Raw genomic sequence first — 27,468 nt, 5'->3', positions numbered from 1 at the left:
ACTCGCCCGATTGGAGCCGCAAATCTTGTACAGCAGCTCGACACCGCTGACCTGCCTGAACCCGGAGATCTCGTACCGCAGGTAGCACCCGTTGAGCTGAACCCTGGCCGCAATTGCTTGGCCGCACAGCTTCTGCGCCAAATTGGGGGCTTTCTGCACGCAACTGTTGCAGTCGCCGCCGGAGATGTCGCCTCTGCATTGGAAGAGGCCGCTGACGGCGGCCGATGTCCCGTCGCCCGACGTGGTTTTGTAGAACTTGGCGGAGGAGGACTGGGAGATGAGCGTGTCGAAGAGAGTTCGAAGCGTTCCGCTGTAAAGGGCGTTGGAATTTTGGAAGTTCTGGTCGGCGCAGCCTTTGAAGACGAGGGCTGAGTAGTCGGCGGAGGAGGTGAGTATGGAGAAGAGAGAGAGCGCGAGGAGTAGGAGAGACTGAGACGGTCCCATTAATTTCATGAATGTTTGATGATTTCTGGGATGAGAATTTGTGGGGTCTTTTGTAGATTGGAATCTAGAATTTTTGGAATTTGGGAGATGATGTTTGAATTTAGTTGAGTGCGAGGTGTGTGTGTGTGAAAAAACTTTTAAAGAAACCAGCGTTACAGTTGGCAATGTTTACTAAGAGCATCCGCAATGGGGTTACATGATAGCTTACATGATAGCCTACTTTATGATGGGGGGACCACATGGTGTAAAGATGCTGCAGTGGGGTTACATGATAGCTTACATGATAGAATTAGTTTCCATTTTTATGCTTTTTACTTAAATTTAATTGCTCAAATTTAAATAACACCTTTGACTAATAATTAAAATTTCATTCAAATAAAAAACCTAAAAATTACATTAAAAAAAAATTAAAAACATAATTTAAATTACATAAATTAAACTCCTAGTCTAGATAAGGCCACGACGCTTGAGCATTTCTTGTACCATGTGCTCGTGGGCTATCCTCTGTACATCGCTCATATGCGATGTATCCAGACTGAGGAGTTGCATGTCGAGCTCCCTCTCCTTGAGCTCGTTCTTTTTGGCATATTCGGCCGTGATATTTTTCAAGTTCTGATCGGACTGATCCAATGCCTCTTTGTACTCCGATGACTGCTCGGAGCTTGCCGTCGCCTTCCCCTTCCCCTTCCCTTTCGCCGCCCTTGCCGCCGCCTTCGCCGCCTTGTTCCCAATCGGCCGGGCAGACGAGATCTCCTCGCCTGACGCCGAGGTGGTGAAGTCGCCCTCCTCTGTCGTCTTTGTCCTCTTGGAGGAATGCACGTCTCCCTCGAGGTACATCGACTTGAACTTGTGGTTGTTTCGGAGAATTCTCCACGCATTCCAGTAGTTGAAAGAGGCGTTATTTGCGCTCCGACTTTTGAAAAGAGTTTGGGCCTTGTCCCGGAGCATATCGTCAGAATGGCCGGACGGCCACTTGCTGCGCGCCTCCACCCAAATACTTTCCCACAACCGCACCTCTTGGGCCACTCGGGTCCAGTGCCCTTGAATCTGACGAACTTTGAGGTGGGCGCCGATGAGGGGGTTGACACGGGCGACGATCCTCTTCCAGTACTCGAACCCCTTTTGATTTGTCCCACGGATGGCGTCGTTTATCTCCTCCATCCAAATTTGGACGATGATGTCCGTCTCCTCAGTGGTGTAGGTATGACGGATAGTCTTACCTCCGTCATCCTCCGCCCCCTCCTCCTCCGCCACCGACGCCGGCCTGTCATGTCGGATCTTGTGGGCGACTTCTTTCCTTCGACTGCCTTTCTTCGGTTTGGCAGCACTATGGGCCGAAGGCATCTCCTCGCCGGCCTGAGGAGCATCCCCCAAGTTACATCCCGATAAATCGGGATGATATTCGTCGGATAGATCGGGACACCAATTTAGATCATAGTAATTTGGGTTGTTTGGATCCATGGGGTGTAGAGAGAGGAAGAAATGAAGAAGATGAAGAAGAAGAAGTGAGGGTGTAGGGAAAAAAATGAGGAAGAAGAAGAATAAATAGAAGAAAAGAAAGGGAAAAAAAAATTCGAACGGTAAAAAAAACACGCAAACCGAGGAGTCAACAGTCAAATCCAATTTTTTTTTTTTTTTAAATAGGCGCGTGCATCGCACGCGCCTTACACTATCGAGAAATTGGGCTACACGATAGAACGTGTAGCCCTCGTGTAACCCGAGTCTGCAACGGTTACACGATAGAGCTTTTACACGATAGGGCTATCGTGTAAGCTCTATCGTGTAAGCGTTATGGATGCTCTAATCATGTTCACATAAGGACCTTTTTTACTTCGTTTACTAATTTAAAATTCTTGTATTTTTAACATGTTCATGTCTCATCTACTATTTATCATTCTTGCATTTTTAACTTTTGTTTTAAGTACTTTCCTCAAAAAAAAAAAAACTTTTGTTTTAGGTACTTATTGCAATTTTTTACTCCCTCCGTCCGCCAAAATTATGTAAAATTGCTTGGGCACGGGATTTAATAAAATTGGTGATAATTTTGATGTAGTGGAGAAAGGGTCCCACCACTTTATGAGATGTGTGGTTGAGATTGAATTTTGAGTGGGTTTTTTGTAAATAAAGAGTGTTAGTAAGGATAAAATATTAAAGAGGATGGTTGGACCATTGCCATAAAAGGAAAGTGACATAATCTTGGGGGACGCCAAATATAGTAATTTTTACATAATCTTGGCGGACGGAGGGAGTAGTAGATTTTTGCACTTCAAATAGTCCATCCGTTCCACGGAACATGATCCAATTTTCTTTTTTGTTTGTCTCACGAAATTTGACCTGTTTTTAAAAATAGCAAAAAATTTACTCTTTATTCACTTTTTCACCTATCACATTTAATACATAAAATACCAATTTCTTAATTCTCGTGCCGAAAATAATTGAGTCATGTTTCATGGAATGGAGGAGGGAGTACTTAATATCATCAAATCATTATTTACAAAATTAATAAATTGATTAAATTTTTTATTATTTAAATAATATATTTACCAATATTTGTTGATTTAAATTTCATGGCATATCCTAAATTTAATGCAATAATAATAAAATTTAAACCCTAGTCGGTAGCAATAGCATTTGCGCCTTTTATGTTCTTTTTGTTTTTTTACGCAAATTTTCTCGGTAGTTTACCCCCCCCCCCCCCCCCTCACATATTTTTCCTTTGATGCATCAAGCAAATTAATTTCATATTAAACAGAGGCGGGGCTGGAAGATAGTAGGTCTAATGCGAATTTTTAAATTTAGATTCTCTACTTTTAATTAGGATGAAAATTATACTCTCTTAGTCTACAAAAGAACATTTTAAAAGGGACGGACACGACTTATAAGAAAGAAATTGTTGAGTATATTGAGAGTCGAGAAAAAATTATTGATTGTATTAAGAATGATGAAAACGTGCTTTAATTAGTAACGAGGATGGTGAAAATATGAAAAATAAGAATAAATAAGATACTTATAAATGCTGGGGTATAAACCAAAAATAGATATTAGATTCTTTTGTGAACATTCCAAAAAAAAAAAAAAGTAGGAAATTCTTTGGTGGACGAATGAAGTATTATAAAAGTATTTGATTAGATAATACTCCATTCGTCCCAAAAAGTTTGCTCCAATTTCTTTTTTGGGTGTCCCTCAAAAGTTTGCCTCAATATCTTTACTTTATATTTTTGTACATGACCTCACCATCAAACAACTTTTTATCAGCTTTTATTAAAACTCATGTCAGTCCCATTGGGGCAAACTTTTGAGGGACGGAGGGAGTACATCTTTTTTGTCAAATTATTACTTGATAAATATATCAAAAACTATGTCATTCACTTAAAAAGTGTTGCTATGCTTGCAAGTTTCGAAACAAGATCATTTACTACACTTTCGTCATCATTTTTTTTTTCTTTCAAAAGATCGCATTCAATCGCCATCAAAACAAATTTATTTAGTCTTTCTTGCAACATAGTTGTCCTTAAGCATGACTTGAGCCGCATCAATTTTGAAAAGCTTGCTTATGCATAAACAACAATAACATTAATTGTGAATAAGATTCTATAAGCAATCATTGCATTTGGGAAGCAATTACATGGTTCCAAATAAATTACTAATATATTCATTGCTCCCATCTTTTTGTTTGGGTAAAAGCCTTCTAAACAATTTTAACTCAATAAATTTCCATCAATATCTAATACATATAGGGATGGCAATCTACCCGCGGGTAACAGATATCCGCGAAAACCCGAACCTATTAGGGTGGGTTTGGATACCATTTGATATCCACGGATAGTTTCGTGGTTGCAATTCACTATCCATTTAGTTCGTGAGTATGGGTTTGGATACTTACTATCCATACCCGCGAAACCCGTTTACCCGCGAAAAATACCCGTCAATTATCCGTGAATTACCCGTCAAATATCCACAAAAAAATTCATAAAATATGGGCTTTGAATATATATTTTGAGATTATGAGCTAGCATATTATATCTTAAAATAGGCCCAAACAGAAACTGAACTAAGGCACAAATTCTAATAGTCTAATTTAAATTTGAATTTTGTTGAGCAATTATAGAATTTTGTTGGATTTTATATTTTAGTTGATGAATTTGAATTTAAACATTGTTCTTTGTGGATTTCAACATATGGATTTGAACTATGTTATTTATGTTGATTTTTTTTCTATTAAATTTGTTGTGAATTTATATTTAAATTTTGTTTCGTGAGTATCCGGCGGATAGTAGGTGGCGGGTATCCGGCGAATAGCGGGTGACGGATACCCGTCGGATAGCGGGTTCGTGGATACCCGACGGGTAGCGGGTATCCGCGGGTAGCGGGTTTGGATACCATTTGATATCCATGGATAGTTTCGTGGGTAAAAACCACTATCCATTTAGTTCGTGGGTATGGGTATGGATAGTCACTATCCGTACCCGTTGTACCCGATTGCCATCCCTAAATACATAACCTTTTATAAGAGTAATTTCAAAGTGACTGCAACAAGCTTGGAGTTTAATATTATCAAGTAATTGTAACTTTTCAAAATTTAACAAAAAATCAAAAACATTCTCATATGACTCATAGTATTCAAATCTCTTATCTAGTGATGCATAGCTTGAGCAACAATGTATATGAAGTATTGAATCTAAATTATTCCTCTAGAGATAATGATGTTTCCTCACCAACAATCTTGTCAAATTATTTTTTCCTATGTATTATACGCCTTTTGAAAAATATGGGATCAATTCCTACTTCATTTGCTAGTTTTTTTGAAGATTGGTATTTTCTAATCATAATAAGCTCAAGGTTTTATGCACAAGTGTCAAGTGCACAGCTAAACAAAGTATATATATAGAATAATAACAAAATAGTATAAGAATTTAGAGAGAAAAGATCGCACCAATAAGTAGGGCTGGTAAATCGGTGTCGGTTTTTCGGTTAAAACCGTAACCGAACCGAAAAAACCGGTTATCGGTTAACCGAAAACCGGTTTTTCCGGTTCGGTTCGGTTACCGGTTAGTACTCTATCAGTAAACCGGTTAATCGGTTTAACCGGTCGGTTAACCGGTTAAACCGATTAACCGATTTTTTTTATTAAATTATTTAATTTAAAATTTTTAAAAATTCCACAAATACAATCTTAATTTAGGGTTCCCAGAATCTTAGTTCGACAGTTTCTAATTCCCTTGCAGTCGGCCTCCCGTTCCACCTCCCTCCTTCTTACCCAGTTCCCACCGGCGCCGGCGCCGCTGCCCCTGACCCGGTGCAGCACAGCAAAGACGCCGCTGCTCAGGCACCTTTCTCCGCCCTCTCCCAGTCCCAGCAGCAGCACAGCTGAGGCGTCGCTCCTTCCCGCCAGCGTCCCTCCCTCTCCCTCTGCACCCTGTCCACCGTGTTTCGACGCTCCCTGCCCACCGCCCTCGGCGTCCTCTAACCTCCGACGAGGACTACTATTATATGGTATTACTCCCCTCCAAGAGGCATAATACCATCGGCTTGGATGCTCGACCCATCCTTCCTTGAAATTAACCTTCATTATCAAATTAAAGGAGGTATATATATCAAATTTGATTCGGTTAAGTTGTGTTTGATTCGGTTGATAAGATTATCAAATTTGATTGATAGCTTCTTTTTTTTCCAATTTGATTCTGGCCAACTTGATCATTTAATTTGTGTGGGATTGGGAAACAGGAAGGACTTATTATGTTTTATTAATTTATTATATTGAGAGATTCTAGTAATATTTTGATCATAGAAATGAGGAGTAGAAACTTGTTGGGTTAGTCCCTGAAACTTTTATTATGTGATAAAACTCTTTGTTTTATGATATATTAAGCCTTGGCTATGATTTTGTGAACAGTTTTTATTTTGTAGATCTTGATCTCTGTTTTGAATTTTTAGTTTTTGTTATGTTGAGATAGATTCTAGTAATATTTTTTGCTCATGAAATCATCATCTTGGAACATACTACTACAGTTTATTGAAAGCTTTATTGTTGCTTTTGATTGTAATGTGTGTTAATTGTGGTTAAATTGTTGCTTAGGTTGGAAATTTGTTTATTATAATTGAATGGTTCTTTTTTTTTTTAATAAAACCTTACAAGTCTTTATAAAATATTTTTTTGTTCTAAATAAGCATAAAACATTAGTTGGTGGAGTGGATAGTATCTCATCCTTTCCTTGAAAGGCCAATGTTTGACTCCCACTCCCTACAAATTCATAAAATTCGAATTTTTTGACATTTAACCGGTTAATTCGGTTAACCGAATAATCGAGCGGTTTAACTGGACCGGTTATTCGGTTAACCGGATCATAAATCGGTTCGGTTATCGGTTAGTACATGGGGTCTTATTCGGTTCCGGTAAACCGGTTCGGTTTTAACCGAACCGACCGGTTTACCAGCCCTACCAATAAGCTTTGTATGAATATGATGACGTAATATTGCCACGATTAACACATGCAAAATTAGAATCCATAAATTAAAACTAATAATAATAATTAATAAAAAAATTGAAAGGTATAAAATATAATCAAATTTTAATGAAATTACCTTGCTTTAACATATGTAACCTATATACAAAATTGGAATTTCATCAATTAAAACTATTTTTAATAATTAATAAAAAAATTGAGAAGGTATAAAATATAATTAAAAACTTTAAAGAAATTACATTGCTTTAATAATTAGAATTGAAAGATCGCTGAAAATAAGAGAATGTCATCATATGTATACTTAGAGCACCCACAGAGGGTGACTCGATCGTCAGCTATCGAGTCACCCACTATGGCATGGATTGACTCGAGGAAGACTCGATAAATCGGGTAGGACACGATGCTGATTTTGAGCGACACATGCCTACACGCGCCAAAATTAAATTATTCAATCCCCCACTCTCTCTTCTGTGGTCCAATCATTATTTCTCTTACATTATTTATTTTCAATTTATTTACAACACTTGCATCCTCTCACCAATTTCTTTTATTGGAATTCATCAATACTCTTTAATCCTTTTCTTCTATTTTTATATGAATAAAAGAAATGAATTTAAATATTACAGCATCATAAACGCATACAATCTTTTTCTTATATGATCATCGGAATTCACAGTCATTTTGTACAAATTTAAAATATTCGTTAGTTATATTATTTTATACTTATTAAATTCAAAACTAAATTATTTTTATTGAGAGCAAGAATTCAAATTTAAATTTGTGCAATTAAATTTAAATAAAAAATATAAAAATAAAAACTAAAAAAATCAGGTCAACTATCAAGTTACCCCACTGTGGCCTCCTTAACCCAATGTGGTCCCCCTTCTATCAGATCACCCCAATATGGATGAGAGCCGTTTATTTGTCTTGCTTACATATATTGATATGGGTAATTTTAAACACAGCCCCCAACTTTCTCACTATAGCCACTTAATTTAAATAATTATAAAAATAATTATGATTGTACTATTTTACCCTTATACTCTTAAATTAAAATTTTCGTATAACTTATTATTGTAGCCCCTAATTATAAAGAAATAGAATTGCAGGAAAAAGAAAGAGAATTAAGAAAAGTTACGGCGGACTCAGAAAACTCTTTGCCCCAAATTTTGTTCTTGAATTTATGGGCAAATATAGAAAATTTGATTCTTTTTTATAATGAATTTACAATACACATAGCCGGAACGCAGCTGGAATGGGACTCCCTAATCGACGAATACAATCTCGACGGTGCTGCCCGCCTCCGTTTTTGGACAGGCGGCGCATCCGTACCGGACCTCTGCCTATCCCCCCTCGTCCGCTAAGACAATTGAATATGAGAAAGACAATGTGCTGGGCACCCCTTATTTTCACAATATACCAGCTCAAGTGGAAAATATTGCCAGGATAGTCATAAAAAACGTTCATTTCAGATGGAGAAGAATTTAAGTTGACTTTCCAAGAGCCAAATTCTACAAGTTGGGGGATGAACTACAAAGCCTAAATAAAGAAAATAGTGCTCGAAGTCTATCTTCTGTAGTTAACCACATAACAGATCCCACTTCCATGCTTCTACTTATTGGAAGAAAAATTTTGTTGAAGAAAACCAAAAATAGGTACACTAATTGCTAGTATTCTCTTTGAGTGGAAATGTGTAATTCTTGTTGTTTGGCTACTCAGATACAGTCATACATGCAATCAGTCAGGTTCTTGTATGGGTGTGCTGTGAATGCATATGTACTGAGAGTTAAGTATACCTGCAGAAACAAATGCAACAATACTCCATATGTATATTCAGCAAGTATGGGGAAAAATTGACAACCTTCTTTGATTGCATCCTAGACTAGCTATATAAAGCCTGGCCCCATAAATATTAATGATACAAGGGAGCTCCAATCACCTATGCCATTGGCTAATATAAACCTCCTCGTATACTCGACTCCATTATCGATCAATCTTCTTTTTCAAACCAAAAACTAAACTAAATTTCGAATGAACTACAATTCTGATTGGAAAGCAACCCATTTTCCTCTACATGTGAAGTATTAATCGAGGAACTCTGTCAAGTTCAGAAAATTTTACAGCCAGCTCACGTGTTCCAAATGGAGCTGATGTGGCTGTTCAGATTGCAATTCCATTTGCCTCAAGGATGGCACAATATCGATACCACATATTTCCGAGTAAAGTTCACAACCTCATTCTCAAATTCGAGAGGGCACTAATATCACAGCCTCATTATTATTATTGTTTTCATAACTCGTATTTTTGCATCTTAGAAAGCAAAATTTCTTCAAACCACGAGATAAACGAATCCATGATGGTGTTAAACTTACTTCTTCTTGATGTTTTCGTTCGTGCGTCTATGCATTCTCTACAAGAACCGCATTCTTAAGATTTTGAGAGTTGGGGCTATACTGCATTTCGGCGATGTGTATCATAAATTCATTATAAAAAAGAATCAAATTTTCTATATCTGCCGAAAACCCCATAAATTCAAGAACAAAATTTGGGGCAAAGAGTTTTCTGAGTCAGTCGTAACTTTTCTGAATACTCTTTCTTTTTCCTGCAACTAGTACATTCGCCCGTGCGATGCACGGCGAATATAGTTTTGCATCAAAATTAAACGATGTAGTGTGTGTATCGGTTAAGCGATTATGGGTTAATGTCTAAAACCGAAGGTCTTGGGTTCGAGCCCCCTGTGATGCGGCCTTTAAATTTCTTTATTTAATCATGTTAATTTATCAAAAATAAATAAATTAAATGATGTATCAAATAAATAAATAAATAATATTAAATATAGTTAGAATATAAGTAAATGTAAATTATTTTTTCTTAAAAAATAACATAATCTACATCAATTACTCAGTAAAGATCCCTAATTTTATTTTATAATTTTGAAAAGTATCGTTTTTAATTTTCCATCTATTTGATGGAAAACTTTATTTTCTTCCCTAAAATTATAGAATAAGCACATCATTCAAATTAAAGAAACGAAGAAAAAAAAAAGAGTTTTCACATCACAATATATATTTTTAAAACATGAACTAATCATGCATAAAATGATTTTTTCTAAGTTAGCTCATTACCTATGTCATCTTATTAGAAAAGCTTCAATTGATAAGTAGGAAAATAAATTATATTATTAGAATTTATTAGAATACTAATAAAAGAGTTGAATAATTATTTGATACCAAATCAAAGATCTTGCATTTATCTTTAATTTAAGATATATAGAATATTTTTTATAAATAAAATTTGATTTTAAAAAAAATCATCAAAATATGAAAAAGAGAATATGAGAGAGAGAGAGAGAGTAGAGACAATTGAAGAATGCGTATGATGAAAGAGAGGAGAGAGGAGAGAGGAGAGAGGAGAGAAAAAATAAGATTTGTTGAGTTTTATAAATACCATTTGATTGATTCTTTAATTACAATTTTGCCACAAACTGTGTTTTCATATAATAAATAGATTAAAGATTGGATAAAATAAAATAAAAATTTAAAATATAATTAGAAATTATTTTTATATAATTTATATTAAATCATAAAAATTTACGATAAATTTATCATTTTGTTGAATAAATGAATTGACTTAGATTCGAATTTTAAATGAGACTTTTTTTTTGTAATTGATCACTTTTAGCAACAATTCATTATATCACACGTTAAATTTTTCACGTTTTTGCACTTCGTAATTTAAATTTTAATATGAATAAATTAGATTTTAAATAAGCTTAACAATTTTGGAATTTTGATTTTAATTGTGTAATATTATTTCATCTTTGATGTGCTTTATATTACTTTTTTTTTTGTGTATGTTTTTGTCAGTTATTGAGTATATCAAAATATATGTGGAGGTGGTGCATATATCTTTGAAAATTCATGATGTTGGTTTGTGTTTTGAAAAACGCATGGTAGTGATGAAATATGTAAATTTGTAGTGATACATGTTTCTTAGAATAATAAACTGACTACTTTATTTATTTAGCTGTCAATTTTGGAGCAGTGGAAAACTACGTGTCTAACTGACATTTAGATAGATGAATAATGTTTTATTTTTATATTTATCTTTTAAGTTGGTAAACATTGTGGGTTAGTGGGATACATATGTGAGTTAAAAGTTAAAACTACCGTTTAATAATATGAGTAAAATGTGATAAATAATGTGAAACTGCCGTTAAATAGTTATTGAGATTCCGTTAAAAATTTAACACTAAACATGTTTCCGTTAATTTTTCCGTTAAACTGCTTCTTTATATAATATATAGATTCTATTTCTTTATAATTAGGGGCTACAATAATAAGTTATATGAAATTTTTAATTTAAGAGTATAAGGATAAAATAGGACAATCATAATTATTTTTAAACAAGGGGTTATAGTGAGAAAATTGGGGGCTGTATTTAAAATCACCCCATTGATATCTAAAGCTAATTTTATGAAAGAATCGATGGGCTTCAACGCAAACACACCCTGGGGCCTAAGCCCAGAAACTGTTGCCATCAAAATTTTTGTCTTGCTAATAATTTTTTGTTTATATTTTCTTTGGTTTGCTAATAATTTTTTGTTATTTATTTATTATAACTTGTAATACTTTATAATAATAATGATGATGTGTAATGCTAATTTTCATTATTAAATAATTTTCAGTTGTTTAATAACTATAATTATCATTACAATTTATACAAAGCTGAAAATTTACATTTTCAAATTCAGATTGATTAATTAGTATTGATTTTTTTAAATATATATTATGCATTTACTTATATTTTAAATGTATTTAATATTTATATTTAATTATTTAAATATATTGTTTAATTTCAATGTTCGCCATGACGTACTAATTTAATGACAACAAATAAGTATATGTTTTTACAAATTTTAATTATATTTAATATTTATATATATATTTATTTAAATATATCGCTTAATTTCGATGTTCGTCGTGACGTACTAATTTAATGACAACAGATAAGTATATGTTATGTTTGTAACTTCTCAATTTAATAATAAAATAATAAGGTATTGCATATAAATACTCTAATTTTTCTCATTTTCTGATTTTGCACCCCAATTTTAAATCAGCCTATAAATATCTAAATTTTGTATTTTTTTTCCTGATTTTACATTCGACGAATTTTCACCCTAAATAGTTGTCGATATAATAGTCGAATTGAGACTGAAGTTTGAAGTGCATAATAAAACAGATAAATTTATTATGAACGTAGAATTTACTTAGAACATGTAATTGTAAAGTTTGAGATGTCAATTCGATTGTTAGTTTAACAATTACTAGCATTTGCATCCCGTGCAATGCACAGGTAAATATTTTTAATTTTTATATTTACATAAAATTAATACTAATTCAATTATTATACTTATAAATATAATAAGAAATTAATTTTAATTGAATATATCTGAATTGAATATTGAAAAATAAAAAAGAATTCACAATTATAAAATTTGATATTATGAAAAACAAAAAAATAAGTTAAAAAATTAAAAATAAAATACCAATTAAAAAGAATTAAAAATATATTTATTCAAAAAAGATGAAAGAGGAGAGAGAAGTTTATAAAACTTTAATATTTAAACAAATTTAATTTTTACATTTCAAATAAAATATTTTCATAAAATATATCATATTAAAGCTCTTATTGTGATCTTTAATTTGATATGCATATTAAATATTTTATAATTAATCGAATTTCACAATTTTGGAAAGAAATATAACAACAAATAAGAATTTAAAGAAAATGAAAATAAAAAGAAAAATATATAATTTAAACATAATCCTTCAATTTTATTATAACTACAAAATTGCCACTCAATTTTGAAATTAATTTAAAATTAATTTCAAATTGGAAACTCCCTTTTTAATATAGTATAGATTTGAGGATAAAAATTTGTTAAGTACAAAATAAATAAAAGAATACAATATTCAAATATTTATAAACAAGTTTTAAAGTTAGGGTGGCAAAAATTAAAAACATGAAAAAGTTTGATTATTTACGTGCCAATACCCCTAAAATAATTTGGGTTGGGTGAACGGAAATTATCTGTCTCTCCCGTCAAAGTACCAGATCTGCCTATCTCCCTCAAATCCCTAATTCCATTCTCCATCGTAAAGTCCGGCGGCAACAACACCGCCGTGACCGCCTCCACTTCAGCCCCTTCTCTCTCCCTTTCAGACGCCCTGCTACAACTACCAGCCACCGGCTTCTACTACTTCTTTTCCTTTCTTCCCGGCGACCTCTTCGCCTTTCAACCACCACGTGCCGTCACAGCAGCTCGCCGCCACTGCCTCCATCGGCCGCGCCTCCTCCTCATCTCGACCAAGCGGCCAGCATCCAAAGTAACGGCTCCTCCCCGCCGCTATCTCTCCTCCGTCAAATCAACCTTCCCGTCATAAAATCATTATCCAACCCTTCCCTGAACTCACAACAAGACTGTTACACAGTGACATTTCTGTTAGTCAGACAACTGTTCCATAGTAACTCCAATTCATAAAAAACCATGGAATTATATTACTGATTAACCTAGAGAAGAGGTAGTCTAACTTTCTTCGGAAGAATGACATGTCGCTATAAAACTCTACTGTCTCTTTAAGTGTGATAAAACAAACATCTATATTGCACCCTTGATCTACTTAATAAAGTTTTTATATCAGTGGAATGCTTCTACAATATTCATCTATGCCTCCAATTATCTTAAGAGTGAGCTCAAATGTCACTAGTTGCCCTGCTGAATGGTTTTGCATCTAGCATATATACCATATTGTAAGCATAAGGTGCAACCTCAGACATAATGTTGTGTTTATATAGCTTTATTACAGGCTTGGACTGGCAAGATAAGCCTCTATCCTGCTTGTGGTAAGTGGTGATTGTTTGATATGTTGTGATTCGGTTGCTTAGTTTATTCTATACATGGTATTAGGCATTGATGATGTTTAACTGTCTTCAATTGCTAATTTGCTTGAATTATTATGATTGGTGATATAAGCAAGTTGTTTATGCGTATTGCAAGGTAAAAATTTCTGTGACATGAACTCCGCTGAAATGAGAAAGAGGGCAAGTAGGGAAGCAGATATCAAGGAAACACAAATCAGATTTGAGAATGCTTGTCGGGCTATGAGTGCTATTGGGATTAAGAAAGAGAAGGTGAAGCAAGTACTGAAGACTCTATTGAAATTGTATGACAAAAATTGGGCACTTATTGAAGAGGGAAATTATAGAGCCCTTGCTGATGCTATACTTGATAGAGATGAGGAAGAAGTAAGTATTGCGGGCTGAACACATGGAAGCACTCTCTTATTTTGCAAGTTTTTTCTAGCTTATACACCATTTGCACTTCATATTTAGGTTTTTCGTTTATTTAGATGGCGTCAGAGCCTTTTTGTTTGTCTTTATTAACTAATTCTGATCAAACTGAAAGATTAACTGGTACAGTTTTATCTTTCAGGTGGAGGAGCAACCAAGAAAGAATGTTGATAATGAAGTATGTGTTACTCCATGATTAGTCAATAAATCTACTAGTGCTAATTTCAGTTTTAATCATTCTCCTTTGCCTCTATACTTATCCAATAATAGATATAGAATATTTGAGTGCTAATAGTTTATCTAACATCACGTTGTTGGGTAGTGGGAAGTTCAAAGAAATTGTGAATACTCACTTTGATCTGTTATAAACTTCAGTTTATTTCGTGGAATCAAGTAATTTTAGGACGATTGATTTAATGTTAAATCTCATAGTTGACATTACGTAATGGCTTATCTCGTATTAGGCACAAGACCATTTGGAGAAAGAAGCTCAGAAATCTGAAGAGCTTGAACGGCCTTGGAAAATGTTGAAACGGGAATATCTAGATGGTCAAACTTCCTCCTTAAATACGTCTATTACCAGCACGCCTCCAACTCCACCTATTCGTTTTAAAGAAGAACCAGATGAACTATCTGAAACGCACTGCATTAAACTGAGTGGTACACGAGGTATGGAGGAGTGTCTCCGAAAAAATGCCGAAATAACAATGACGACGCCACAGGTTGTCATGTCCCAGTTGCTTGGTGAAAGTAAAGGAAAGCAACCTAGTTCTTCAAATTCTTTGGTTCATGAGAATGGTGATCCTAGCAATCCCAGTAGCATCAACAAAAGTCAGCAAATTGTCCGACTAACAAATTCTCCTAGATTACCTTCTCATCGAATGAGACTGAGAGAGAGAGATACAAGATCTGCATCTCTTCAAACTCCAACCAAGGTTAAGAGGCCAGTCCCTAAGAGTTCATCCCATGCCAGACAAAGTGAGGAGCCTAATGTTGAGCCAGACACCGTGTTGTTACCTAAGAACATAACTGGAAGTCATGCTTTCTTTAAGACTAAAGATGAGCCAATCACTGGTGATATGCCTTGTTCGAAGGTCCTCGTTAATATGTTTCATATAGGTATGCATTTTTCCCTTTTCTGGTTGCATGCTGATGAGGTTTGTCTTTGATTAACTTAAGAGGGTGCTTGGCTGAAGCTTATTTTAGGGTGCGTTCTCTTTGGTTGAAAATTTATTATGAGAAAATGAAGGATAAGAAAAAGTTGGAAAATTTTATCACACTACTATTTTTGATCTCATGTTTTCTAGGGAGGAAAACATGAGAAAATATTATCATGCCACTGGCCCCATGTTATCATGAATTGTAGTGAAAATGAGGGTAAAGGGGGCTGCTCAAATTTTTATTTCATCTTGTCCGGAGAAAATTATCCACCGTGTGGAACATGTGAAAAGAGTGGAAAAATGGTGAAAATATATGTTTTCCATTATTTTCCATCAAAGAGAACGCACCCTTAGAGAATTTATTAGCTCCAACTACTTATAAGAAGTTTTAATAGCTTATAAGTTGGAAGGATATATGATGAAAATAACAAACTATAGGTAGGATTATTTTTGTAAATGACTGCTAAGTTGAGTTAAGGAACTTATTTTGGGGAGTTGTTTAGGAGTTTATTTTTCCAAACGCTTCTTATGAGCTTTTAAGTTCCTAAATAGTTTATAAGATGCTTAAGCTTAGCCAAACACCCCCTAAATGTCATTAATTTATCTTATACCTAAATGCCATTGATTATCTTATGAATTGAGAGAATAGGATCTATCTTTGTATGCCCCAAACATTTTGTCCATGTGATGGGTTTAGAGAAAGAAAAATTATTGTAGAATACTCGAACTATTGACATTTTGATGGAAATATTGGATTATACAAAATTATAAATAATCACCAACTATTGACCTTCTAAAGAAGTTATCCCGAATTACATACTCCCTTCGTCCCATTAGCAATGTCACAGTTACTATATTGGGACGTCTCACTAGTAATGTCTCATACCCTTTTTAGTAAAAAAATAACTATTATATTATTAATGGTGGGCCCAACTCACTTTATACACCAACTCACTTGAAATAATCCTTAAATATCTTCCACCAACTTACTTTATACACTAACTAAACTTTTTCTTAATCTCCTTGCCCAAAAGTAATAAGACATTACTAATGGGACGGAGGGAGTATAATTACTAGTAAATACCCGAACTATCATACAATTAACATAAGTCTCAAAATTCAAAGTGGTCACGAAAAGATCATGTGGCTCGTTAGAAATTATTATTAATTTTAAAATTTAGGCAGTGAAATGGTGTTGCTTTGATGGTAGCTCGTTAAATACGTATTTGTTGAAATCCACATCAGCATCTGACAAGCCATGTATGTCCGAAATTGGATTTTTGGACATTGTTGTTAGTTTAGTGATAATTAGGATATTTAGTTGTAAGTATGTATAGTATAAGGACATCTTTGTTATATTGTCAATAATTCGGGTATCTAATTCTAATTATGTACAGCTCGGAACATTTTCGTTTACATGCCAATAGTTCAAGTATTAAACTAAAATTTTCTTTTAGAGAATGCTTCCTGAAATCTCACGTCCTTTCACTCCCCCCGGAAGTCCGTCTACTTTTTTTGATTGCTTCTGAAGTTTCGATGAGTTGAGTCTTAATGAATATAGGGCAGCTTATTTTAGGAACCATGTCTTGAGATGGGCTTGTGTTTTAATCTACTACTTTGTACATATAATAGGCTATTATATCATAAAGAAAACCCTTAAAAGAAATCTGAAAATCTATAACATATATACAATCTATAACACTCCCCCGCAAGGTGGATCATAGATTTTAATCATACCTAGCTCATCACAAAGATAATCAACCTTAATTTGTTGAGAGCCTTTATGAAAGTATTTTCCAGTCGGTCTCCAATTCTCATGTGTCATGTGTCGTGTTCTTGAGAAATCAATCCTTATTTAATATTTTCGTGAAGGAAGTACAAATCAATCTCAACATGTTTGGTTTGTTCATGAAAGACTTGATATGCAATGTGAAGTATAGTCTGATTATCACACCACAACTAGCTCATATTATGACCTTGAAAGCTCCTTCATTTAGAAATCGATGTGTCCATGTCACACTTAGACTTGGCATAGCTGTATATTCTTATGCCGTAATTGAATGTATTCACAACATTATGTTTCTTGCCTTTCCACAAAATAAAATTCCTCCAAATAAGAGATTATAACCTGAAGTGGATTGTTGATAATCTTTTGACCTTGCCCATTAAGTTTCTCTGACAACACATTCAATCTTATCATGTTATGATTGCCTATTGCCTCTAATGATCAACATTAGGTGCTCTTTCTATATAGTATAAGAATCGTCTATTGCCTCTAATGATCGACATTGGGTGATGAATAATACTCGCCCGTCACATGATAAGCAACAACATAAGCATAAGCAATATCAGGACGGTGTCACCTTAGGACATGTAACTGTAAGATGATTAAAAATACCAACCACTCTTACCCTAGTCACATGATAAGCAACAACATAAGCATAAGCAAATATTACGACAATGTCACCTGGAACGTGTCACTTTAAGATGATTAAAGGGATAAGGTCCAAATACCCCCCTAGGGTTTACCTCAAAAACTGGATATAACCTCAAACTATGTTTGGGATCGACCACCACAGCGAACTCTTCAAAACTGAGTCAACTAAACCCGTGCATCCAATGGCAGACTAGCGGTTTTAGAAAAAAGAAATGATTTCTTTTTTGTTTTCCGTAGGTAAACAAACCATTTTCATTCATTCTTCTTCTTCTTATTCTTCACTCACTTAGCGGCTTAGCCGTTACCCCTCATTTTCTCTCTCATCTGATTTCTCTTGTACCGATGGCCGCGTCAGCATTGATTTAGGCGACATCGCCGAGATTTGAAGGAGGTGGCGGTAGTAGTTTGGGTATGTACCAAGAGAGGCGAGAAGGAGATGGGGGAATGTGCGGCCATGGCCATGACTACCTACGACGGTGGCTGCCGTCGGAGCAGATGGAAGCGGCTGAGCGAGAATCAGAGAGATAGATGGGGTCCAAGCAGCGGGGTTCCCCGGATTTTGAAGATAGGAGGCAGATTTTGAGAGGGAGCAACAGTGTGGGACAGGAAAGAGAGAGTTGAGAATGGTGGCGGTGGTTGTGGTGGCGGCTGCTGCCGCTGGAGAAGGAGTGGCAGGCAGCAGATTGTTAGGGAGAAGAAGGGATCTGTGTCTGTGTTTGGGTGAAGAAGAAGAGAAAATTGTTTGTTCACCCACCAAAAAAAAATTAAAATCGATATTTTTTGAGCGGCGCTAGTTTGCCGTTAGACTGGAGGGTTTAGTTGACCCATCTCTATCTCTCAAGATTATCAAACAATTCGCCAACTTTCCTTTGTATATTGGGAACTATTTGGACTTGGAGTGCTACACAGTTTAGCCGCCGATAGCCGGAATAAATGTAACGAACCATGCACGAGAACGCTGATTCAAGCCATGCGAAGACTTTTGAGGAAAACAAATCTTCTTAGACTCCTCCGAGCAACAAAGCCTGATGGTTGTTCTTGTGGAGATCACCATGGAGGAAAGTATTCTTGATGTCCAACCGATGTAGAGGCCATTGTTTAGTAGTTGCCATCGAAATAAACAAGTTTGGCAATATGTGAAATTTGTCAAAATAATGAACTTCATAAGTTTGAGAGTAGCCTTTGGCATCAAGGCAATGTTTCAATCGGGCAATCAAGTCATCGAGATTGACAACTCTTTGTGCAAGTATCCACCCAATGGGCTATTTACCCTTTGGGAGATCCACTAAAGCCCAAGTCTCATGTGCATCCAAAGTATTCATCTCTATTATGGCAGCAGGCTGACCAAAAAAGCCAACGCTTTATGAGCAATGTTAGGAACAGAATTGGAGGCACCAAAAGAGCAAGATGAAGGGGACAAATGATTATAGAAAACGAAAGAAGAAATGGGATAGGTACAAGTGTGTTTATCTTTGTGAAGAGCAATAGGAAGATGATGACTTGAGTTCGGATCTGAAGACAAGACATGAAGAAGTGGTGTCTGGAACAGATGTGCAGTGAATATCAGGAGATGACCAATGTGTGGAAAAATGGCATGCCTGTGTTGGGGGAATGAGCGGAATGAGCAATAAGTGGAAAAATGGTATGCCCAAGTAAATCATGAGTAGCAGAACAAGAAGATGAATTATTAGAACAATGTGTGTTATGAAAAGGTAACTTCAACTGATGTAAAGTACCCATAAACTAGGAGAATAATACCTATACCCTATGTGCACCCTAGAAATAGTATTAACTGAGGCCTAGTTTGCCGTTTACTAGGACAATAACTCCTATACCTATATGCTCCCGAGTTAGCCCAAAAAATCCACTTCAGGCATTTAGGGTAAAGTTTTCTAACCTGAGGCCTAACAGTAACATCTTCGACAAAGGAATTATACCAAAAAAAATCCTAAGTTCAAATTGGAACAAATTTTAGAAGTAATAGAACAACATGAATGGAGTTGAAGAGACAACATCTACCTAGAAATGTTTACAAACCTGCATCTCAAATACTAAATACTAAAGCAATGGCATTGTCAAGAAGATGTCTATTTTTTTCACACAACAACATTGTTTTGAGCAAGTTTGTCTTTTTTATTTTTGAGCACAAAAGTTTGTCAAACACATGTTCAATGAAGAATTTTATCGTGCATTATATATGTGAAATGTAGATATCTTTAACATGAGAATGGATCATACAATACCTATGTAGTATCCAATCTCATCCGTTTGATCTTATTTATCTAATGGTTGAATTTTTTTTAAGTTTTAAACAGATTTTTAATGGTAAGAAGGAAAGAGTATAAGCTTATTTTTTTAGGCTTAATGTTAAACAAAATTTATGCATATGGTTGAACACAAACATGTAGTGTTAGATACAAACATGCAAAAAGTAAATTAAAAAATTTCACAACCCAAACCACATCTTCTCCTTTCATGATGAAAGGCAGAAAGACGACGGTAGTTGTGCTGAGGTGATTTCGTTGGAAAAATTTAGGATATGAAAAAAAGGAGCCTATGGTGGATTTGTGGTGGTTTTTGGCGATTAATTTGACCTGATTTTGAGTGAGAATGAGGGTGAGAAATCGGCACAACTGGGGAAGGATTTTGTGCAGATTGGGGAAGATAGAGAGAGAGAGAGATATATATATGCATGAATGAGAGATCTGCATGCATTAAACAGAAAACCAGTTAAACAAAAACCTGCATATACTAGCAAAGACAGTATGAATTTGCAAACATATTTGCAAGTTGTATGCATAATGTTCTACACAAATATGCATAATGTTGAGTCATGGGTTTGCACTTTTATGATAATACCCCGTCGAATTTTTTCAAAAAAGAAAAGACAAAAAAGCCAGACCCACATGAAATGCATCTGGATTTTCCAAATTTCACCATCAATGGTCAAGATTGGATATTATACACTACCTAAGGCTTGGGTACTACCGTATCCCATCTGTCTTTAACATTATCTCTTCTCAAACATTTGAACTGACCCTTAACTTTGGCACAAAAGGCAGTAAAATGTGTGAACAACTTTGAACAATTCTTCATTAAATACAACCATGTCCTACGAGATTAATCATCAATAAAAGTAATAAAATACTGAAATTTTCGGTTTCAATGTGTAGTAGGACAAGACCAAATATAAGAATGCACTGATTCAAAGGGAGCATTAGCTCACTTGCTAATTAGGACTAGGACTAGAACTAGAACTAAGACAATGATGTTTAGCAAATTGACAAGACTCACATTCTAGAGACAACAAATAAGAAAACGAGGACAGATAGTGTCTTCAACATAGAAAGAGAGGGATGATCCAATCGACAATGTGCTTTGAAAGGAGAGACAACACTAGTATATGCTATAGATTTTGGTATCTGTTTATGAAAGATGTAGCAGCCACCAGGCTCATGACCCTTACAAGTGATCTTCGTCATAAGATCTTGAAACTAACAATGAGACGCAACAATTGTGACTACGGATAACTTTACAGCAGAAACCAAATTAAAAGAGAGTCGAGGTAGGCTAAGAACAGATGATAAAGAGATAGTGTAAGATTAACCATTATCGGATAAAAAATGTACGTCGTTGAACCATCAACTAAAGTATCAACAATGACAGATTTTTGTGAGTAAAAGGAACAGAATAAACTGGATTCACATATCATATGATCCGTGGCACCAGAATCAATGACAAAAACAAATTGATGATTCTTGCTTGAGGTGTCCAGTTATGTTTGTAATAGGCATGTAGCTGAAAAACAAATAGATGATTCTTACTGTTATCTCTACTAGAGCTGCTCTATTTCACTGTTGCAGAAATTTGGCTGCAATATTCTTACATGTTCTAGTTCATAAATTACAGATACATCTCATGGAGGAAATTCTATGACTAGCAGTATGCTTAGAGGAGATTGTACTCCGGAACCGACAACACTTCAATCTGTCAGGGAAAAAAATACAGCTGATGTTACTTTTTTGTATGAAGCAATAAACAATGGCGAGTTGAAAACTAGCAGAGGTGAATGCTCTTCTACATTGGAGATTGCTTCCTCACCTTCTGGAGAGGTGAAACTCTCTTTGAGCTATAAGTTGGCTCCCGGAAGGCCTGACTTCCATATGCCTAGTCCTGAGGCTGTTTTAAAATCTGTTGAGGATAAGTGTATAAGATCACCAAAAGGCCCAAACACTTCAATGATGGCTCTTATGAAAGAAATGTGTGAATGCTTTCTGGAGTTGGGAACATATTCTAATAGGCAATCAGTAATTGTTGATGCGACTAAATCATCTGCAGCTGGTGTTAGAGGTGCAAAGGCCTCGGGCATCAGTTCTCTGAACGGATTGGCTGATTCTCGATCTGGTGACAAGGTCCCTCATCCAAAAGCTAAGGTACTTTCTCCACCTTTAAATGGCAGGAATGGTGGACCACAACTGAACAAGTTGGATGCCGAAGATAAAATTGTGATAAATAGAGAAAACCAAGTAAATTGTGCTGAAGAAATGGATGGTCTGAGCTTGGTGGCTGTTCAGCAACGCCATCTGACTTGTCAGATTACCAGATCAATCCATGATGTTGTTGACATTGCCAAGGGACAAGAAAAGTTTGCTATTACAGTGGTGAATGAAGTCAATGATGAACATCCGCCGTCTTTCTGCTACATTCGCCAAAGTGCAATATACCAAAATGCATATGCAAATTTCTCTTTGGCTCGTATTGGAGACCATAGTTGCTGTTCTACTTGTTCCGGGGATTGTCTGTCCTTATCCATACCTTGTGCATGCTCACATGAAAGTGGAGGGGAGTTTGCTTACACTGCAGATGGCCTTGTCAAAGAAGAACTTCTTAATGAGTGTATTTCCATGAATCGTGATCCAAAGAAACATTGTCAGTTTTTCTGTAAAGAATGTCCACTGGAACGATCAAAATGTGAGGATATTATTGAACCTTGCAAAGGGCATTTATTGAGGAATTTTGTAAAAGAATGTTGGATAAAATGTGGCTGTAATGTTCAGTGTGGAAATAGGGTAGTGCAGAGAGGAATTAGCCGCAAATTACAGGTAATATATCGTAGTTGATATCTGCTATCTCTTGTACTTTAAAGTTAGTAATATATATAGTCTCTTAATTACCTAAATATGTATATTAGGTGTTTATGACTCCCGAAGGAAAAGGCTGGGGTTTACGTACACTGGAGGACCTGCCAAAGGGTGCCTTTGTTTGTGAATATGTTGGAGAAGTTTTAACGAATGCGGAGCTCTTTGAACGTGTTTTGAGGAGCCGTGCAGGAGAGAAACATTCTTATCCAGTTCTTCTTGATGCTGATTGGTGTGCAGAAGGAGTGCTAAAAGATGAAGAAGCGCTTTGCTTAGATGCTACATATTATGGAAATGTAGCAAGGTTTATTAATCACAAGTAAGTCCATTTATATCAAACTATGCATTTGGCGCATACAGTATTACATTTCTGAAATTTGATAGCTGTGAGATCCCTATAGTTGTTTCTGATGGGATAGAATATGGTAACCAGAGTCTGTTCCGTTATCTTCTGTTTTATTACTTGGTCAAGAGTAGTAAAACAAAGTCAATTTCTGCTTTTGCTGAAGGTGTATAGTACTTGGTCGAAACAAAGTAGTTTTCTACACTTCAAACTTGTGCTTCCTTTCCTGTCATCTGCATATGCTGGCTTATTGTGCATTCCTTTAATAAAACTTCATTTAATTGCTTAGTGAATTGCCTTCTAGTAATGGTATATTGATCCATCCAGTAATCCTGGCCAATCAAGGGAGATCATTTTTCTTTCAAAGTTTCGTAAGTCACTGCAGATAAACTTATCATTCTTTATCTGCTTTTCCTAAACATGATAGGTGTTATGACTCAAACTTAGTGGAGATACCTGTTGAAGTGGAGACTCCCGATCATCACTATTATCATGTATGAAATCACATGCCCTTCCTCTAATATATATATTGGATTCAAGTTTTCTTGTAGCTAATTGGATCATGTTCTTCAGCTTGCCTTCTTCACCAGTAGAAAAGTAAAAGCCATGGAAGAACTCACTTGGGTAAGTTGGTTTAAACTTTATCCTTGAATTTGCTTGTTCTGATTCCTAAGATTATACCTTGAAAATGCCTTGTGTAATAGTGGCAACAACTAATAAAATTTGTTATCCTGAAATGACATAAAATGAAGGTGATAAATGTGTCTAGTCTGTTATTTACTGTGCAGCTTGTGTATATACAAGGAGGTTGTGTTAACAACAATAATTGGCGTTGTTCCATGTGGTGATTGATCGATAAAATAGTCAACTCTGGGATATTTGATCGAATTCCCCTCATAAAGAATTGAAGCCTATTGTCAAAAATAGTAGTCGGAATATGATTTTCAGTTATCTGTAGTTATGCAAAGTAAAGTTTTGTGTACCTACTGAAGGGGGTGGAGGTGGGGCAAATTATGGATAAAAATAGGTTGAGCCTAGGTGGGCATTTCTTTGAAAAGACCGGGCCTAGTTTAATGAAGTTGGGCTCAAGCTATGACCTCGGATAACTATTTCTGATTTTCTTAAATTATACTCCCTTCCGTCCTGTAAAAGATGTAAAAGTAGTCCCAGGAGGGAGTCACACAGGTTTTAATAATTGTAGTTGAGTGTATTGTGAGTGGAGAAGGAGACCCATCTTAGGGGTAGTGTTAAAGTGGATAAAAGAGACCCATCTTAGAGGTAGTGTTAAAGTGGACAAAGGGACCCACCTTAGTGGATAATAGGGTTTAGGTTCAATTAAAGGGTATAATAGGTAAATAAGTTGATATATTGAGGGTAATATGTATTGATTTGTTGTGGGGTTAGTGTCTATAAATGAAATAGATCTATTTTTTGTGGACGTCCCAAAATGAAAAATTAAGACTATTTTTAGAGGATGGAGTATGTAGTACTCCCCCTGCCCCACTTCACTTGACCTAGTTTTCTTTTCAGGTCGTCCCACTCGACTTGATATGTTGCCCTTTTTAGTAATATTTTTTCACTACAAAAGGCATGGGCCCACATACTTTACACTACTTTACACTACAATCTTACTCTCCTTAATAATCGTTGCAAAAAGAACTAGGCCAAGTGAGGTGGGACGGAGAGAGTAATAGTTATATCAATCAAATTATTTAACATACATAATGTGATAGAGTGAAGGGATTGAGATAAGTAGATAACAAGAGAACTGAAGGATATAAATTGAAATAAATATTGAACAAGGAAAAATGGAGAAACCCTTCTCTTGCGAGGCCTACAGTGAGAACGCTGTCCCAAGCTGTCCAGAACAATACTGCAACGATAATCCTAGCCCCAACTCACTAATAACTATTTAAAGAGACCTACATAAACTTGAGGCCCAAGAAATATCTTGGAGCCCACACGAAAGTCTGACCCATTACTTTATTTCTAACCCTAAATAACTTAAGCCTAAGTAAATTAAAGAAACAATATATAACCATAACTAAATAATGATCTGTATAATAATGCGTGATAGATAACATGTATAGGTGGTCTGTTAAGCTGAGAAGGCTATAATAGAAGCTCAAGCTTGACCTATGTGGCTATGTAGATAAATAGGCTCTATGAAAAACTTGAGCTAATCTTGGCGCAACGTAAGATGATGGACCCTGTCGGGTACCCTAACCTTTTTCCTTAGAGGGAGGGAGTCCGCAATCCTTTTATATAGTCTTTCGTGATTGTTCTTATGTGAGTTTGTATGTATGCTTAATGCTCCCATGTTCTAAAACTTGTTGAAATTGTACCTAGAAAGTAATTTGGAGCACAATTCTCATGCTCTGGAGTACATATTTCAATTTAAGAATTCATTTTGCTGACAAGTCTTATTGCTAGCAGGATTATGGCATTGACTTTGATGACCATGAGCACCCTATTAAGGCGTTCCGTTGTCAATGTGGTAGCAAATTCTGCCGCAACATAAAGCGTTCTAGTAAGTATAATGTGCACAAGTAAACATTTTAACTGAACACCGTTGATGTGCCTAATCACTGACTTTTGTGTTTTAGGATCTAGAGCGGGTAGGAGATGACCAGAGTGGCTGTTGTACATTACTTCCAAATTTACCCCTTATCGACTGAATGACATAGTTTGGGTTCTGCAATTTTTCGGTAGACCTTGACCCAGCTAAACTTTGATTGATTGTCCAGGTAATTTGAGTTGTTTTTCATTTTTCATTATTTGTCATTATAATCATGTTGTAGGTGTTTAGTGTATGAGGAATTGAGATGTCGCGTAAACAATTTGTCCGAGTAAATGTGAAGCATTGATCGCAGAAAATGGTCTGAGCACCATGATGCATCTGGTTCGTGGCTAGTGTTTGTAATACAACGTAAAACCTCATGTTTTCTTTCTTTGTTTTTCTCTTTTTTCATTTCCATGAAGAGCTAACTTAGTGGCTTTGTTGTAAGTTTTTCATTCATTACCATTGGGAAACAAATGATTATGGAATCCTATCATCTTACGATAAGTTGATATATGACTTTGTTGGGTTCGGAAATAGGTGAAGATACAACTGGAGTGATAATGGAATGTGTTCAAAGGATTTTGGCTCCATTATTCTATACCATAAATAAGCAGTAATTTTACGTATTTTGTGTTTGAATTTAGGATTAATTGTCAATCAATGCATGAACTTTTACAATTTTAACATAATTTTTGAAATGTTGCATTATTATCAAATTCTTTCAATCTATCTATCTATATCTATATCTATATCTATATATATATAAAAGCTCAACCACTTGTATAAATAATAAGTTATGTTTTCCCGCTAAAATCACGTTACTATTTTTAGAAATAAACTTTTTTTTATCTATCTATATATATATAAAAGCTCAACCACTTGTATAAATAGTAAGTTATGTTTTCCCGCTAAAATCACGTTACTATTTTTAGAAATAAACTTTTTTTATTTAATTTTAATTTCGTCTATTTCAGATTATATGAATATTTTTTATTGTAATTTTTCATATTGCCCCAATTAAAGTACTCCCTCCGTCCCACTAATGAAGACACACTTTTCTTATTGGGCTGTCCCAATAATAAAGACACACTTCCAAATATGGAAATAATTAGGGCATAATTATAACTAATTAATTGAACCTTAATTATGGTATAAATTAATAGAAAATCCTAATCTACTCATTTTAGTTCACCGCCTCCCTTATTTCTCTTCACTCTCGCCGCCCATCTTCTTCCCTTTCTCAGCGGAGTTGCCGCCGACGAACCATGGCCACCGCCGACCACCCCTCGCCCCTCCGGTGAGCCTCCGATTGCTCGCGCACACACTGACGGGGGCAGAGGGCCGAGCCCTAGCCCCGCCGAACAGCAGCGTTGCCCTTCCCACGCCCTTCCTCTGCTACCCAGATCCGCCAAACCACCACCGCCCTGAGCCGCCGAACCACTACCATGCGGCTCCAGTCTCCTTCTTTCAAAAACCCAGATCCGCCAAACCACCACCGCCCTGAGCCGCCAAACCACCATCATGCGGCTCCAGTCTCCTTCTTTCAAAAATCCAGATCTGCCA

General features: G+C 35.6%; 2 protein-coding genes across 9 annotated transcripts in view; one reads left to right on the top strand and one right to left on the bottom strand.

Annotated features, from left to right (window-relative positions):
• The window catches only part of LOC131018972 (plasmodesmata-located protein 3-like), a 3,320-nt gene extending 2,704 nt beyond the window's left edge, over nucleotides 1-616 (bottom strand). The window contains exon 1 of the mRNA XM_057947655.1: nucleotides 3-616. Coding sequence (XP_057803638.1) covers nucleotides 3-453 — 451 coding nt within the window. The 5' untranslated portion in view covers nucleotides 454-616. The remainder of the gene's footprint in view (nucleotides 1-2) is intronic.
• A 12,348-nt stretch (nucleotides 617-12,964) lies between these two features.
• LOC131014280 (probable inactive histone-lysine N-methyltransferase SUVR2) lies at nucleotides 12,965-26,416 on the top strand. Of its 8 annotated transcripts, none has more exons than XR_009098149.1 (11): nucleotides 12,965-13,300; nucleotides 13,972-14,219; nucleotides 14,407-14,442; nucleotides 14,729-15,383; nucleotides 21,771-22,963; nucleotides 23,053-23,318; nucleotides 23,770-23,836; nucleotides 23,916-23,966; nucleotides 25,779-25,872; nucleotides 25,949-26,050; nucleotides 26,144-26,416. XR_009098149.1 is itself a non-coding variant. In XM_057942212.1 (11 exons), exons 3-11 carry the CDS (start codon nucleotides 13,989-13,991, stop codon nucleotides 25,969-25,971), a joined length of 2,616 nt encoding a protein of 871 aa, XP_057798195.1. In that variant the 5' UTR covers nucleotides 12,965-13,300; nucleotides 13,770-13,817; nucleotides 13,972-13,988; the 3' UTR covers nucleotides 25,972-26,416. The 8 variants fall into 8 exon arrangements, 5 of the variants coding, with proteins under 5 accessions (XP_057798195.1, XP_057798194.1, XP_057798196.1 ...); XR_009098148.1 differs by having other exon boundaries at nucleotides 12,965-13,495; XR_009098147.1 differs by having other exon boundaries at nucleotides 12,965-13,817.
• Nucleotides 26,417-27,468: the final 1,052 nt, after the last annotated feature.

Source organism: Salvia miltiorrhiza, chromosome 3 (genome assembly GCF_028751815.1).
Source record: "Salvia miltiorrhiza cultivar Shanhuang (shh) chromosome 3, IMPLAD_Smil_shh, whole genome shotgun sequence".
In the NCBI taxonomy this organism is placed as follows: Eukaryota; Viridiplantae; Streptophyta; class Magnoliopsida; order Lamiales; family Lamiaceae; genus Salvia; species Salvia miltiorrhiza.
This window is presented reverse-complemented; position numbering and strand designations above follow the sequence as displayed.